At 39.9% G+C, this 16757-nt stretch overlaps 1 protein-coding gene across 1 annotated transcript; it reads right to left on the bottom strand.

The window, feature by feature from the left end:
- Window positions 1–213: 213 nt before the first annotated feature.
- LOC594626 (neurotrypsin) lies at window positions 214–7810 on the bottom strand. Its single transcript, XM_794061.5, has 5 exons — window positions 7502–7810; window positions 6133–6438; window positions 5391–5714; window positions 3212–3541; window positions 214–2222 (listed from the first exon to the last, which is right to left on the bottom strand). The coding sequence occupies exons 1-5, from the start codon at window positions 7578–7580 to the stop codon at window positions 2020–2022; spliced, it is 1242 nt and encodes a 413-aa protein (XP_799154.3). The 5' UTR covers window positions 7581–7810; the 3' UTR covers window positions 214–2019.
- Window positions 7811–16757: the final 8947 nt, after the last annotated feature.

Here is a 16757-nt window from a genome sequence, read left to right as displayed (position 1 = left end):
TGCTTCTGATATAAGCAATATCAAATACCAGTAGAGGAAAAATATTTTGTAAAACTTTGATATATAAAACTCTGGTTCCTCACTGACTGTTCACTGTTCATTGCACCCAATTACATTATATATCTATTTTAAAAGACTTTTGGGGGGTAATATTGTGGATCTACCTTGCCCCTACCCCCCCCCCCCCTAAAAAAAAAAAATATATATATATATATATATATCCATAAAATAAACAAATAGCTAAGTAATATGTCTAATAAATGTACATGGTACAAAGATTGATTTAAACCCAATGGTAAATTTAATAAGCGTACTTAGAAAATAAAGGAAACAAAATAATTTGATATTTATTTTAACACAATATCCCAATTAAATCTGTTTTCTTAAAATTCGGAGATCTGCTTTTTAATGCAAAGGGTTTAAATTTTTCTTGAAAAAAGTATGAAATAGTACCTTTAAAATAATATTTCATTGAACTGAAGGCTGAAGCGCAGTTGATGAACAAGTGATAAGTATAGTAATGTCATATACATGCTTTAATAACAATAGTAATCATTGACACAGAGAGTATATCATAAACACTACAGGTGATATCAAAATGAGCTTAAGACAAGCTAAACATGCTGAGATCAGTGATCCAAGTACTACTGCCAATTTGCATATCTGACTTACATTACAAAGAGAAATAATCACTACATAAACTGGGCAAGATATGGTTACATTTTAACATTCCATAAATAATTTAAAACAACAAACAAAATTAATATAATGGGTTATATGATTCCACTTACTTTAGCCAGTATTCACCTCTGCTGGGTGCAAATGGCGATTTTTTTTTTTCTAAACATAATTATATCATTGATCCAGATTGATTGCATGTCTAACAATTCATTGCAAACTTACAAATTCCTCTCTCTCTTTTGCAACCGATATCAAATTGCAATTGATTCAAATCGATTGCAATTCTTGGTGCGTCAGGGCCCAGAACTCCCAAGTTTGTAGGCAACCCTCCAACTGATACAGCCAGTGAAAATCTTGCAGGAATGGACTGATGTGAAATTTTTCTCTGGGCTGTGAAAACCACACAAACAAGTAATTCAGCAACATGCCAATTTTAATACCCACTTTGCAGATTCTCAAAAGCTTTGATCTAGAAATGCAACTGAACCCCTCTTTGATACACATGCGATCTGGGGGTAAACTGACTGCAATCCAGTACAAAATGAACTGTAGAATTGAACCAGTTGTGCCAAAGTAATTGGCCCCTAGCTGTTTCTTTAAACTTGTTATTGAAAATTAACAACTGACACAATTATACAACAAATTTGCTCACAGCTAATCAAGTTCTAGGATTACAGTAGTTTTGAGATCAATTACTGTAATTTTGTATCGATAGCAATTTTCATGAGATATGTTCCAATATTCATATGGAAGTGCAATTCCCAGGAGGGTATGCCTAGCTGGTTGGAGGGATTTCAAGCGGTGCAGACGGAACAACCCCTGAATCAGCTGAAGGGTAATGGTATGCAGCAGAAGCACCTGAGAATGATGGCAGTGGATAGGGTACCAAGGGTTGCGAGTAGGGTGCCGAAGGTGGTAGATAGGGTACCAAGGGTTGCGAGTAGGGTGCCGAAGGCGGTGGATAGGGTACCGAGGGTTGCGAGTAGGGTGCCGAAGGCGGTGGATAGGGTACCAAGGGTTGCGAGTAGGGTGCCGACGGTGGTGGATGAGTTTGTGGGTAGGAAGTAAAGGTTGCCGAAGGTGATGGGTAGGGATCCTGAAGGGGATATGCTCCTTGTGGCGGTGGATAGGGTACCAAGGGTTGCGAGTAGGGTGCCGACGGTGGTGGATGAGTTTGTGGGTAGGAGGTAAAGGTTGCCGAAGGTGATGGGGAGGGATCCTGAAGGGGATATGCTCCCTGTGGCTGGATGTCGTCCAATTCAATGGCGTTAGAGCTTGTGATGTCATTGCACGATGGTGGCGGCAGGCCTGCTGCAACTGCTTCAGGTTGGACGTTGTTTACATCAGGCGTACCGATCTTCTTGGTACATGTACAGTACCCACAGCCACTGCTTCTTCTCTTGGTACTTCATCCGTTGGGACTGCTGTGTGTTGGGATGGTGTCCTTTTAATGCATTTTAGGCAGCAGAGACAGAAAAGCAATACTCCTACTACGCATCCAATTGTTATTCCAACTATAGCTCCAACTGATAGGCCACTTTCTGAAAAATTGACAAATTCATCCATACATAAAAAGAAGACCAAAATTTGACTCAGGATTTTAGAAAGCAATATAGTCATACAGAAACAAACATAAAAAGAACAGCAGTAATGGAAGTATATAAGTGATGAATATACTTACACCAAAACTACTGGTACAATGGATCTGAAGTATTTCAAAGTATGCCATACTTGCAATTATTTCAAATCTTTGCATGCCTGCCCATTTATCAGTGTGGTGATATTTGGCTTTGATTTCAACTCCCTGCTATTAAAGCTCTGTTGAACATTCGTTCATGTCTGCATGTATGACTACTATTTAGATAAAGGCTCACAACCAATAATATTCCACCAATGCAATATCACTCTAACAATACGTATATTATGTGATGAAACTGTACTATGCTATTGGCATTTCATTCCAAGTTCATTTTATTTCAATATTGTATTGCTACTTCCCAGGTATGAGAATGATCTATTGATATGTAACAGGCCCATGAGGCCCAAGATTGGAGAACACATACGCAAGAAAACAAAAAATTTCATAAGAATAAAAATTTACCAGTAACATACGCCCTCTCCAAAGCTTTTCAGGGGCTTCACTCCCTGGGTGTACTTGTGTGAGAATGATCTATTGATATGTAACAGGCCCATGAGGCCCAAGATTGGAGAACACATACATGTACGCAAGAAAACAAAAAATTTCATAAGAATAAAAATTTACCAGTAACATGCGCCCTCTCCAAAGCTTTTCAGGGGCTTCACTCCCTGGGTGTACTTGTGTGAAACCCCTACTGCAACCCCGATCAAAATTTTCAGATGGCAAATTTTGATTTGTCAAGGCTTGCCAGCATATCAGAAAAATAATGACCCCATTTCGGGGGGGGGGGGGTGCTTACTGGAAATCATAGTTTGTGCCTCGCCAGCAATTTTTCTTGCTTGTTTTCAATTGTAAAGTGCATTGATCACTGAAATTGTATATCAGTCTTACCCTTACACTGTACCCCTACATCTTCTGAATGTTGGCAGTCATTTACCCCCCAGCCATCATGAAAGCAGTTTTCCAACTGGTCTTCATCCCCGACACACTCCACCGTATCAAGGAAGATTGGTCTTGGGGCCATTGTTACTATCCCGTACCCCCGATCAGCGGCCATGAAGTAACCTCCATGCTCTGTGAATCCCAGCTGCCTGCAGACCACCATGGTGTCTATGCCATCCCAGCCGTCATCACAAACCGTGCCCCACTGCGAATCATGGTAGACCTCTAAACGCCCTTCCTTGTCTGAGGGTCCATCCACTAAGCGCACTGTCGCACCATCTGGTTTAGATAATGATGAACAGGGAACACGATAATGATAATGATAAGGCCTAAAATAAAAACTTGTTGCATTGCCCTTTGCGACCGACCGAAAATTTGAAAATCTACGGTCGGCATTTTAAAAAAGTTTTTATTTTTTTAAACCGTTTTTTAGATTTTTGTTATTAATGAATAAAAATATAAAAATATATGTATTTTGTTTGTTTAAATGCATAAAATCATATTATTCCAAAATTCTCACTCGTGCAAACCATGGATAATTATGAGGTGAAAAAGATATCAATAGAATGATGACGCTGAAGCACATGTATTAAAATTGAGAAATATTGCCCCAAAGAGGGCGACAAAAAAAGTTTTAAAAAATAAAATCTTTTCAGACCGACCGACCCATGTTTTTGCACCCAAAGGGCAATGTAACAAGTTTTTATTTTAGGCCTAATCTGGATTTATATAGCCGTTAATACGGACTATCGTCTCTAAGTGCTTTACAGATATCATTATCCTGGTCCTTGGATTCATTCACACACAATGTGCACCAACTTCACTCCGTGGGGAGTATTCTTACCTAATGGTCACGTAAAGGGCAGAGGCAATTACTAACACAAATGCTTTCGTCATCCTACTGGGTCCCCATTTCTCTCTTGGATATTGAGTGGCAATTGTAGACTAACGTCTTGCCAAAGGTTATTAGTGCCGTGTCGGGGATCCAACCACGACCTTTGAATTTCAAGTTAAGTGTCTGAACCACTCGACTACGACATATGTAATGAAGAGTGCATCACGTACAAATGTACATCATATGGATGAATGCTTCCTACAGAACTGTATGATACCAGGATTAACGAAATGGTCAATTTTCTAAAACTAATTGAATTTCTAATTTCAACCCTGGACCCAAAACTAAACACTGAACCTTATCTAAAACTTCAACCGCTACCCAAACTTTTGACTTGTAGCTAGAACAAAATAAAGACTTGAGAAAATGTTGAATCACCCAAGTATGATATCATTGACATGTTTCTGTTTGTCCCAGTTTTTTAATGTTTACAGCATTCTTCTTCACAGACCCTAGCTATTTGCAAGGGTAAAGGGGTGATGTTTGGATGAGATCAATTGGCAATGGCATCACCAGCATATTTTTTTTGTAGAGAGCTTTTCAGGAGAAAAAAATCAATGTTAACTACAGCAAACGTCAAGAGCCAAAGAGCTTTTATTTTATACATTCTAGCTGTTCACAAATTATCTTTTTAGGAACTGGTACTCTTAAATTTTAGCACTTGAATTATTTTTGTCTAAACATGTATCCCAGGTTGAAAATGCTGCTTTTTAGGTAAAAGAATCAGAGATATTAAAGAAAATGGCTCCAATACTAGACAGTTGGAGTGTCTGAATTTCAGCTCATATGACTTGTTCGTTCAACAACAAATGCTCCTGGAACCAAACAATATATACCCAACCATAGCCCTTACTTCAGTGTATTCTAAGACCCACTTGAAACACTAACCCTAGTATATATCTTCAACAAAATAAAAGACCATAGGTTGTCCATCGTTTGTTTGTTCCTGCGACAATAGCTCAACATCAATTTCCTGCACTAACAGAATTCTCATCTTTAACCCTGGATGCAACACTATACCTAACTATAACCATTTAACCCTTTTAGGCTACACCTAGCCTAAAACCCAACTGCAACCTTAACCCTAATCAACAACAAAAAAATCAACAAAAAATCATTACATAAAAAAAAAAATAATAACCCTAATCAAGTCTGGAGCAATTGATGCCAAAGCAAATGTCACCGACACAAAGCAAAGGTCACTGGGCCAACTATGTCGGATCATTGACTTACCAGGAAATAATGTGCACCTGACTCCAGCATCATCTGTATGAGCACAATCATTGATTCCCCAACCCCCGTGAATACATTCAGCAAGTGTCTTCTCCGTGCCAGTACAACCGACTTTGTCCAGCCAGATTTTTCCGGTGCCTGGTCCGAAAGGAAGCCCTACCATCTCAAGCCCTGCGTAGCCAAGCTGTCGGCAAGCTACAAGACCATCGGGCGTGTCCCAGTTGGTAGAGCAGACTGTGCCCCACTCCCCTGCATGGTAGATTTCAATCCGCCCCTCGTTTGCTGTGTTTCCACCAGACACTCTCAACAATCCCTCAGATGATTCTAAAGAAGAAAAAAAATGAATATGCAGATAAGTACATGTAAAATGAGCATGTGATTGTAACATCTACACTGTAGTTAACAAAATTGGCAATTCAGGTTATCGTTATCGTTATATTCCGATTATCACAAATTCAAAATAATGACTATATGCAGTATTTTTACACAAATTAAACATATATGTTGTATTTTGAAATTGGAGATCGCCGTCATGTATTTATACTGTCATACAGGAAGAACTCACAGTTTTGATATGTGTACACATAATTGTTTTCTGCACACCACAATAATGTACACTAGATGAATTATAGTACCATCCCCCCCCCCCCCAAAAAAAAAAAAAAAATTGTAACTATAATTAAAATGGAAACTGGAGATATATGAACAATTTGGGTTTTGAGATAGCAGGAAAGTGTAATACCTGCCTGACATCTGACCCCTACATCTTCACCATGACTGCAGCCATTGTTCCAGGTACGATAAGAGCAGAACGACAACGACTTCTCCGTCCCTGTACAGCTCACATCTTCTAACCAGATCAATCCGGTTCCTTGACCAAAGGAAGTCTTGGCAATGGTTTCTGAAAACCCTCCGTAGCCTAACTGGCGACACACCACCATAGATTCCTGGTTGCCCCAACCATCTCCACACACCGTACCCCAACGTGAGGAGTAATAGATTTCCACTCTCCCTTCGGAAGTACTCAATCCTCCAACGAGCCTCACGTCTAGGAAAAACAAAGTTTTTGAAAATGTACATGTAAGTATTAATCAAAAGGCATTAACCTGACTACTTACTACTACTACATTATACTTCTACTACTCCTAGCTGATAATGATAATAATAATAATAATAATGATAATAATAATGATAATAATAATAATAATATTCATAATAATCATAATAAAATAACTTTCTGAATTTAGATAGTTACGTTTTTTTTGGAGCTATTTACACTTATCTTGAAGATTGAGGCTTCCAGCGCATATTGTGTGCACATTCTCCTCTCCCTGAGGAACATTCCACCCAAGCACCATTTTACAACGTGCAATGATGGACACAATCAATCATATCTGCAAACATATACCTACCAATTCAACTCCTGAGCTGAGTGCAGCATTACCAAGATATACAGCCTAGGCCTATACAGGCAGATAATAGTTAAATTCGAAAACATGCTTGAATGTATATCATGTCAGGCGCGTACGCAGGATTTTTTCAAGGGGGGGGGGGGTTTAACATTTTTAAATCGGGACGAAAATTTCGCAACGACTCAGCCAGCCGCTGAATAAGCGGGGGTTAGAGGACACTTTTTTTTGGGGGGGGGGTCTCGAAATTTGAAAATTTGACATTTTGCTCCGGTAGGGGGGGGGGGGTAAGGTCATCTTTTTTAGGTCAGCCATGGGAATAATTTTTTTTTATTATTATTATTAAAGAAAAAAAAAAAAAAGGGGGGGGGTTTAGGGGGGTGTCAGGGGGGTGTCAGGGGTTTACATACATAAAAATACCAAATGAGGGGTTCACCCACCCCCGCCCGTGCGCGCCTGTATCATGTGTATGTGCTCCCTTTACTCAGATAAGAGCTAGGCCAGTTTCGTCTGGTCGTTTCATTCGCCTACATCTTTCAGAGCTCGGTCGTAGTCGTACATTGGATCGATGAGTAACCTCACACCACCTCATATATGTAATTTTACTACGACTGCAGCTACGGCTACGAAGTACGAGATATATGGGCGATTTTAAAGATGTCGAAATTGTAACTAGAGTACCAGACCTAGATCTATACGTACCATAATTTCTTTGAGCAATAACTGTCTCGAAGAATTCTTGCAAAAAAAGAAAGGTTAAGCTTGTAGTAAACAGGTTCATCAGTAATATGCGTCTCGGGCATCAGAATTACCCAGACCCGTGAAGTACATCGCGATCGCCTCGTCAGTACACTACTACTGATGCACTCTCTGCATCCCTCTGCATGCCCTCTGTAGTACTGATACTGATGCAGGCATGCAAGCTAGGGTACGAAGCGTGGTTTGTTATGATATTACGCAGTATCTATTTTCGTAATGTACCGGTAATCAAATTCAAAATTATTTCATTCACCTGTAAAGAATACTTGTATTCGACGGTTTGTATCCGTGGTTGGGGGGGGGGGGGGGGGGATGATAGGTGCCAAAATATTTTCGGCAATGGATCAAGAGGTATAGAAGCGTGTGGCAGGTTGCACCCCCTCCCTAGCTTCCAAGTTTAACTTTTTCAAGTCGCCCTCAATAAAGATAACATTTCAGAGAATATGGGACCCATGTGCAAAGGTGTCGATTTGTATCTGTGGTTGGTGGGGATGATAGGTGCCAGAATATTTTCGGCAATGGATCAAAGCAACCAAGGATACAAGCGTGTGGCAGGCTGCACCCCTCCCTTACATAGGCGCCGGAAGTGGGGGGGCAGGGGGGGGCAGTTGCCCCCCCCCCCCAATCAAAAAAGTGGGGGGGCAAAACGCATTTTTGCCCCCCCCCCCAAAACGCCCCCCCCCCCCCCTCCAAAAAAAAAAAAAAATACAGTAAAGGAGTAAACATGGTTTGTATTTTTAATCCAAAAGAACGAAACAATAATAAAAACCTGAATTAAATCAGATATACAATTCCATTCAAAGAAAAAGGAAAGTTCACAGGAATTAAATTTCATAAACATTGCGCATGCCACCTATACGGTATTTTAAATGGAGGTCTCTATAATAGCGATACGCGCATATCGTGGACATATTGTGCGAGAATGGGAAAGCGTGTCCGTGTTTTTGTTGTAGGGGTGAGAAGACATGAGCCCCTGAACGCTGGCGTACTGATGGGGGGGGGGGTAATGTATTTCTTATTCGAAACAAGTGATTTAGAAATTTTGATGTTGTGACATGATTTTCCGGCATTTTTTTCTCCATTTTTTTTTGTAAGTCATACCTTTTTATGCGTTTGTTGGAAAATAAGAAATTCCCACATTACTGTCAGGCGAAATACGCTTATTTAGAAGCCTTTATGTCATGGTCTGCAAAGTGGCTTGGCTCGAGCCCCCCCCCCCCTCCTTTTTTTAAAAAGTATGTTAAAGAGAAAAGAAAGAAAGACGGAAAAAAAAATAAGTGACCTGCCAATGTCACAAATAAGGTATAAAAAATGCTCATCTGACCGTAATTAAATGCTTAAAACCCCAGAGCTTACGGGGCCTCCACCCCCGGACCCCACCAAGGGACCTAAGGCGGGCCCCTTGATGCTCATCTGACCGTAATTAAATACCTAAACCCCCGAGCGTCAGGGGCTCTGCCCCCTGGACCCCAACAAGGGCTCTAAGGCGGGCCCCTAGATGCTCATCTGACCGTTATTTAATACCTAAAACCCCTGAGCTTCCGGAAGCTCTGCCCCCTGGAACCCCACCAAGGGCCCTAAGGCGGGCCCGTGGATGCTCATCTGACCGTAATTAAATACCTAAAACCCCCGAGCTTCCGGGGGCTCTGCCCTCTGGACCACACCAAGGGCCCTAAGACGGCCCCTGGATGCTCATCTGACCGTAATTAAATATTAAAACCTCTGAGTTTCTGGGGGCTCCCCCCCCCCTTGGAACACGTCAATTGCCTTACAGAGGGCCCCTGGATGCTCATCTTACCGTAATTAAATACCTAAAACCCCTGAGCTTCCTGGGGCTCAGCCCCTTGACTCCCTGCCGAGGCCTATGCCCTGGACCCCACGTCAATTTACGCTCTACCTGATCGATAATACTCCACTTTGAAAAACGTTCCGCGGGACCTGCATGTAACGTGTAAGACTGGTGGTGATGCATATTTTTCGTCTGCCCCCCCCCCCCCCACTTCCGAACTTTTTTTTTCTCATTACGTCACTGCCCCTGGAAAGTGAGCCCCCTGGAATGTTTGCCCCTCCAATCCCAAACTGCTTCCGGCGCGCCTGCTCCCTTATCCAAGTTATTAACTTTTTCAAGTCACCCTCAATAAAAAATAACATTTCAGAGAAAATCGCGCTCCCTAGGGGGTGGGTGCAGGGAAGGGAGCTTTGATGTTTCATTCAATTATTAGAGAAAGAAAACGATTCGATCCTTGTAGGCCTACCGTTCTCGACTCTTAATTTGTTAGAATCAATTTCCCCTAATTCCCGCGCGTAGCGCGGAAGCTCTGACGTTTCAATAAATTATTAAAGAAAGAAGACGATTCGTTGTACCGTTCTCGACTCTTAATCCTTGTCTGAATTCAGTTCCGGTCCGCCCCCCCCCCCTCCCACGTGAACCGCGGAAGCTTTGACGTTTCATTAAATTATTACAGAAAGAAGACGATTCGTTGTACAGTTCTCGACTCTTAATCCTTGTCTGAATTTAGTTTCCCCCGCCCCCTCCCGCGCGAAGCGCGGAAGCTTTGACGTTTCAATAAATTATTAAAGAAAGGAGACGATTCGTTGTACCGTTCTCGACTCTTAATCCTTGTCTAAATTCTTTTGACGTTTCATTAAATTATTAAAGAAAGAAAGAAGACGATTCGTAATTGTACCATTCTTGACTCTATTAATCCTTGTCTGAATTCAGTCAAATTTTCGGGAGCAAAAAAAAAAAAAGTGGGCCCCCTCCCCTGAGAAATCCTGGATTCGCGCCTGCACTTCTCCCCCCCCCCCCCCCCTCCCGCGTGAAGCGCGGAAGCTTTCGATGTTTAATTAAATTATTAGAGAAAGAAGACGATTCGTTGTACCGTACGTTCTCGACTCTTAATCCTTATCTAAATTCAGTTTCCCCCTCCACCCCGCCCCCCGCATCCTGCACAAAGCGCTGAAGCTTTGATGTTTCATTAAATTATTAAAGAAAGAAGACAATTCGTTGTATCATTCTCGACTCTTAATCCATGTCTGAATTCCCTCCCCCCCCCCCCCCCCTCCCCTCCTCTCCCGCGCGAAGCGCGGAAGCTTTGACGTTTCATTAAATTATTAGAGAAAGAAGACGATTCGTTGTACCGTTTTCGATTTTTAACCCTTGTCTCAATTCAGTTTCTTTTGACGTTTCATTAAATTATTAGAGAAACAAGACGATATGCGTTGTTTCTCGACTCTTGATCCTTTTTTCTTCCTACGTCCTCTTCCTTTCTTCTTTCTCTCTCTCTTTTTTTTTTTGGGGGGGGCCCCCATGGCACGCGCCTGTATCCTCTCTGTCTCTCATTATCCCTCTCTCCCAATTTCTACTTTTTGTTTGCACTTTTGCGCTTCGCGCTTAACATTTAGTTCGTTTCTTTGTAACGCTGCGGCTTTGCATTTGGCGCACTGCATTTCTATGATGCTGTTGATTGAATAAATTGAAAAAATCCATCAATTCCTGATGAAACCGTATGAGCGAGAATTCAATTCATTCTTGTCTCATATACGGTTGTCTCATTTACTTCGTTTTCTATTTATATGTATTAAGAAAATGAGATAGCAAAATGTGTATATGGATGGTCATCTTGCGAGTAATCTCATCGGGCTCTCATCATTAATTTTTCTCTTCAATTTTTTGTTTGTGATCTTGAATTATTGGGGGATGATTGTACAGGCCACCCCCCCCCCCCAACCTGAAATATTGGAGGGGGGATATATCCCCCCCCCCCCCCATCCCCCCGGGATCGACACCCATGCCCATGTGGGTCCCACATGGGCTTGCTACCTGGTTATTATCCTCTCTAGCGCGTAGAAATTAGGGATTTTATTTTTAGGGGGCGGTATAGAGTGCAGCACGCAAAGCGTGCGAATCACTTACAGAGCGCGAGAAGCGCTTCCTAAGGGGTGGGTGCAGCTATATAGGGAGGATTCTGTTCTCGGCAGTGGCGGATCCAGGCCTTCCCCCCTCCCCCTGGGGAAAAAAAAACATGTAAAAACACGTGAGCGACTTTTCGGCCGGCGCGATTTTCAAATTTTCGGGAGCAAAAAAAAAAAAAGTGGGGCCCCCCCCTGAGAAATCCTGGATTCGCGCCTGCACTTCTCCCCCCCCCCCTCCCGCGTGAAGCGCGGAAGCTTTCGATGTTTCATTAAATTATTAGAGAAAGAAGACGATTCGTTGTACCGTACGTTCTCGACTCTTAATCCTTATCTAAATTCAGTTTCCCCCTCCACCCCGCCCCCCCCCCCGCATCCCGCACAAAGCGCTGAAGCTTTGATGTTTCATTAAATTATTAAAGAAAGAATACGATTCGTTGTATCATTCTCGACTCTTAATCCATGTCTGAATTCCCTTCCCCCCCCCCCCCCCCTCCCCTCCTCTCCCGCGCGAAGCGCGGAAGCTTTGACGTTTCATTAAATTATTAGAGAAAGAAGACGATTCGTTGTACCGTTTTCGATTTTTAACCCTTGTCTCAATTCAGTTTCTTTTGACGTTTCATTAAATTATTAAAGAAAGAAGACGATTCGGTGTACCATTCTCGACTCTTAATCTTTGTTTATGATTCAGTTTCTTTTGACGCTTCATTATATCATTAGAGAAAGAAGACAATTCGTTGTACCATTCTCGACTCTTAATCCTTATCTAAATTCAGTTGCCCCCCCCCCGCGAAGCGCGGAAGCTTTGATGTTTCATTAAATTATTAGAGAAAGAAGACGATTCGTTGTACCGTACGTTCTTGACTCTTAATCCTTGTCTGAATTCAGTTCCCTCCCGCGCGAAGCACTGAAGCTTTGACGTTTCATTAAATTATTAGAGAAAGAAGACGATTCGTTGTACCATTCTCGACTCTTAATCCTTGTCTAAATTCAGTCCCCTCCCCCCTTCCCGCGCGAAGGGCGGAAGCTTTGACGTTTCATTAAAGAAGACGATTCGGTCTACCGTTCTCGACTCTTAATCCTTGTCTAAATTCAGTTTCTTTTGACGTTTCATTACATTATTAGAAGAAAAAAAACGATTCGTTGTGCCGTTCTCGACTCTTAATCCTTCTTCCTACGTCCTCTTCCTTTCTTCTTCCTCTCTCTCTCTCTCTCTCTTTCTCTCTTGGCCTGGCTACGCGCCTGTATCCTCTCTGTCTCTCATTATCTCTCTATCCCACTCTCTACTTCTTATTTGCACTTTTGCGCTTCGCTCTTAACATTTAGCTCGTTGCTTTGGCGCTGTGGCTTTGAACTTGGCGCACTGCATTTCTATGATGCTGTTGATTGAATAAATTGAATAAATTCATCAATTCCTGATAAAGCCGTATGAGCGAGAATTCAATTTATTCTTGTCTCATATACGGTTGTCTCATTTACGTATGTATTATGAAAATGAGATAGCAAAATTTGTATATTGATGGTCATCTTGCGAGTAATAACCATTAACTACTCTCATCGGGCTCTCATCATTAATTTTTCTCTTCATTTTTTTTTATTTGATGGTGAATTATTCGGGGGGGGGGGTGATTGTACAGGCCACACCCCTCCCCCACATAAAGTATTGGGGGATATATCTCCCCCCACCCCCCCCCCCCCCGGGATCGACACCCATGCTTGTATTCAATATTCAGAATGCGAATTGCATAAATTACGAGTTGTTAAGTAGGACAAACCATAATGTTTGTCTACCTAGCAATGATCGAGGCACTTAACAAAGTTTAAATTTGATATTACCAAGGAGTTTTATTAAAGAGATGGGGGCCCAACTGGCAACAAATTATTCCAAGCTGCTGTTTTCTATGGTTGCACAATATATATAGACTCTACTGGTGTACTGTTACCTTTGATGTCCGAGGTTCGAAGCCGCTAATATCATCGGAAAGCTTGAGTAGTGATTTTTGTCACAAAGAAATATCCTTATTATTTCACTTTTTATTTGAACTAACAAGGGGAAATCGAACATATGATAAAATATGAATATAAATGCCTTACATTGTATGGTAGCAGCTTTAATTTGTGAAAAACAGTAAAGATTTACAATCCTAAAAGCTGCAATTTGACACTTTTCCGACATTGCTTGCGGCTCACGAAAATAAAAAGTTAATTTGTTCATGTGCCATTCTGTATTATGTTATATGTCAGATTAGTGCCCACTCATGCCCAGTCGAGAAATTTTGCTCCATTTCCTTTCGCTTGCCTCCTGTAAAGGTAAGCACTGTGTAGGCCTACTGCTCGTATTATCAGACGAGTGGTAGCGAAAAGTAATTATCATTACAAAAGCACATTTCCCTTTGAAAGTGGTCCGTCAGTTTGCAGCTAGGCAGGGATCTTTGAATCCATGTATTTGACAAACACTGTTTTACTTTTTAAGTTTTCAATGAAATTTTGAAAATGCCCTTATCATTCTGATACCTGATTTATTGGTATGCATATGTTACGTGATTAATTACGGTCAACTAAAAACATGGGGGGAAACTGGCTAGTATCTTTTTTTCTCATAATTCTTGCATTCTCTATTAAAAGCTGTAAGGTGAGCTGAAATGTAATTATCTATCATTGTGAATTGACAATACAATGCCAATAGATACTATGTCTTCGTGAATTATCGAAACACACACAAAAACAATATATTTATACACAAAGTCACAAGAAAAAATTGTAATATAATTAAAATTTATTTCTTCTCATTATTCATGATAAGAGTTAATCTGTACCATAACAGATAGAGCACAATCACCTTCCACAACTGTAATATCTGAGTACAAAAGGGATATGCAGCAAATGTGAAAAGCAGAGTACATATCAGGAGAGAATTATGCCTCTTACTCTTTTTTAAAACCAATTTCTCGATATGCCACTGTTAAATATTTTCTCCTAACAGAGGGGTAGAGATATTAATAACAATATCATCCCAGTAAAAATAAAAATATATACTGTCAAGTGATTTTCAACTTTAAAAACAATTATTTCAACAACTATTCTATCTACATTTCATCAGATATATAATTTTAAAAAAATGATAGAGAGTCCCTCCAGGTTGCGACATGTGAACTGTTTAATTTCCAATCACATTTTGTAACAAAACCAAAATTATAGAAAAATTATAAAACCTATATACCAAATAATATTATTAAAGCAAAATGGGAAAAACTGCGCCCATGATACACAGTATCGGTAAATCGAATTTATATTCCTTTAAAATCCATTGCAAGACTTCCCAAGCATATAAATTGAATTTGTTTGGAAGGGTTTACAGCTTTTTGGTCTACAACCAGTTCGTCTACTAGTTGATTGGTCTATTGCTCACTTAGTCTTATTCCATGCGGTCTAATTCTCAGTTCGTCTAATGCCCATCTTGTCTACTACTCACGAGGTCTAATAGTCATTATTGCTTATGATTATTAGACCATATGGCTAAGTAGACGAAATGGGAATTAGACCAACTGGTTATAGGACAAAATAAACAATAGACCAAATAGGTCGTAGACTTATTGGAGATTAGGCTAAATGGTCATTAGACCAAATGATAAGTTGGTGAAATGATTATTAGACCAGATGGATAGTAGATGGGCCAGATGTAGACAATGTGGGAATATAGACTCAATTGGAAGCACCTGGGAGATAAAAGATAAAAGCATTTTCCTTAATCTTTTCTCCTAAAGAAGCGAGTACATTTGTCACAGAATAAGGGGGAAAATACAGCTTTAAAAAACTTTTCGGTCTAGTCGACCTCTACTCTGAGTTGATGGAAGTACACTTACTCAAATGAATTATATTTCATAACCCAATTTTGATATTAATACTGTAATCATGTTTCACTGGTAATTCAAAATTGCCTTTTCAAAAGAATTTGATAAAACATTGATAACCTCCTTGACACTGAAATTAATCCTGTTCCCATTCTTTTTGGTTACTGGTATCCACCTCAAACTTAAAGTATCTACTATTGGCTAAATTACAGAAAAATCTTGAACGTGATCAAATTTACTTGATCTTTTTTGCCCAAAGTAAATACTAATACTTTGACAAGTTCTACATTTCAACCTCTTTCTCATAACATCAAGCATTCGCAAAATTGTAAGAAATATTGCTACTGAAGTATGTACCTGAATATCAGAAACCCTGCATGGAATATTGACTTATTATTTATTAAGGTGCAATATTTTCGTATCTAAATAAGTCATTGGTATATCTCAGCAAAATATTGATACTTCATGGGTCTACACTTCTACTATACCACATGTACATGTATGCAACAACAAATATGACTTGCTTATGAAGAGTATCTTTGAAATTAAAGATACAATAATGATTACAGGTTTAGAAACCATAATCTCAAAAGAATACATCTTTGATTTCCATTTTCAAATTAGATTATATTGATAGCAAAGTTGCTTAAATAAATATTAAGTTACACATGGTTTTTGAAATTATAGACAAAATAATCATTACAGGTTTAGAACCCATAATCTCTAAAGAATACATAATAAGTTACACATGGTTTTTGAATTTATAGACAAAATAATCATAGCAGGATTAGAACCCATAATCTCAAAAGAATACATCTCTGATTTCCATTTTCAAATGAATTATTATTAATAACAAAGCTGCTTCCATAAACAAAAATAAGTTACACATGGTTGTGGCAGTCCACCTGCACCACAATTAATTTTCATTAACTTTTTTTGTTTTTGTTTTTGTTTAGTATTTCAATTTTAAGACAGTTTTGAACCACACTAACTGCAACACAGACAGGACTATTTATAATAATTAACTCAATTTCTATAGTGCAGCTACTATATAGATATCCTCTCCAGCGGAGTGATGAAGAAAAAACTCCCAACAGGGATACTTTATGGAGACACGACCATATACTATTCAAAAGCTTCTGAAAACAAAGGCATCTTCAAAGAAACTTTGAAGACTGCAACATATGCGGCTTTTCTTATATCTAGTGGTAGGTTATTCCAAGGCCTAGGAGAGGCACAACTGAAAGCACAATCTACAAGAATTACTATTGTTTTTGTGTCAGGTAGTTTTAGAAGCAGCTTGTCCTGTGTACCTCATAAGTTATGTGAAAAGTGATATGATTTAAAAGATAATGATTCAGACAAATAATTTGAAAACTACAAACTGATACAAAAATCAACAAGATTCAATTGCAATGTATACACCAATGTTCTTA

This window comes from Strongylocentrotus purpuratus, unplaced genomic scaffold, assembly GCF_000002235.5.
Source record: "Strongylocentrotus purpuratus isolate Spur 01 unplaced genomic scaffold, Spur_5.0 spur5_scaffold_8, whole genome shotgun sequence".
Lineage (NCBI taxonomy): Eukaryota > Metazoa > Echinodermata > Echinoidea > Camarodonta > Strongylocentrotidae > Strongylocentrotus > Strongylocentrotus purpuratus.
The sequence above is the reverse complement of the archived record's forward strand: the minus strand, read 5'-3'. Positions and strand labels throughout refer to the sequence as shown.

Coding starts and splice junctions, on each gene's coding strand:
- LOC594626 (XM_794061.5), bottom strand. CDS start 7,580: ATGAACCTGTTTACTACAAGCTTAACCTTTCTTTTTTTGCAAGAATTC. Junction 5,715..6,132: donor AGGGGTCAGATGTCAGGCAG/GTATTACACTTT, acceptor TTTCTTCTTTAG/AATCATCTGAGGGATTGTTG. Junction 2,223..3,211: donor TGTAGGGGTACAGTGTAAGG/GTAAGACTGATA, acceptor TCAATTTTTCAG/AAAGTGGCCTATCAGTTGGA.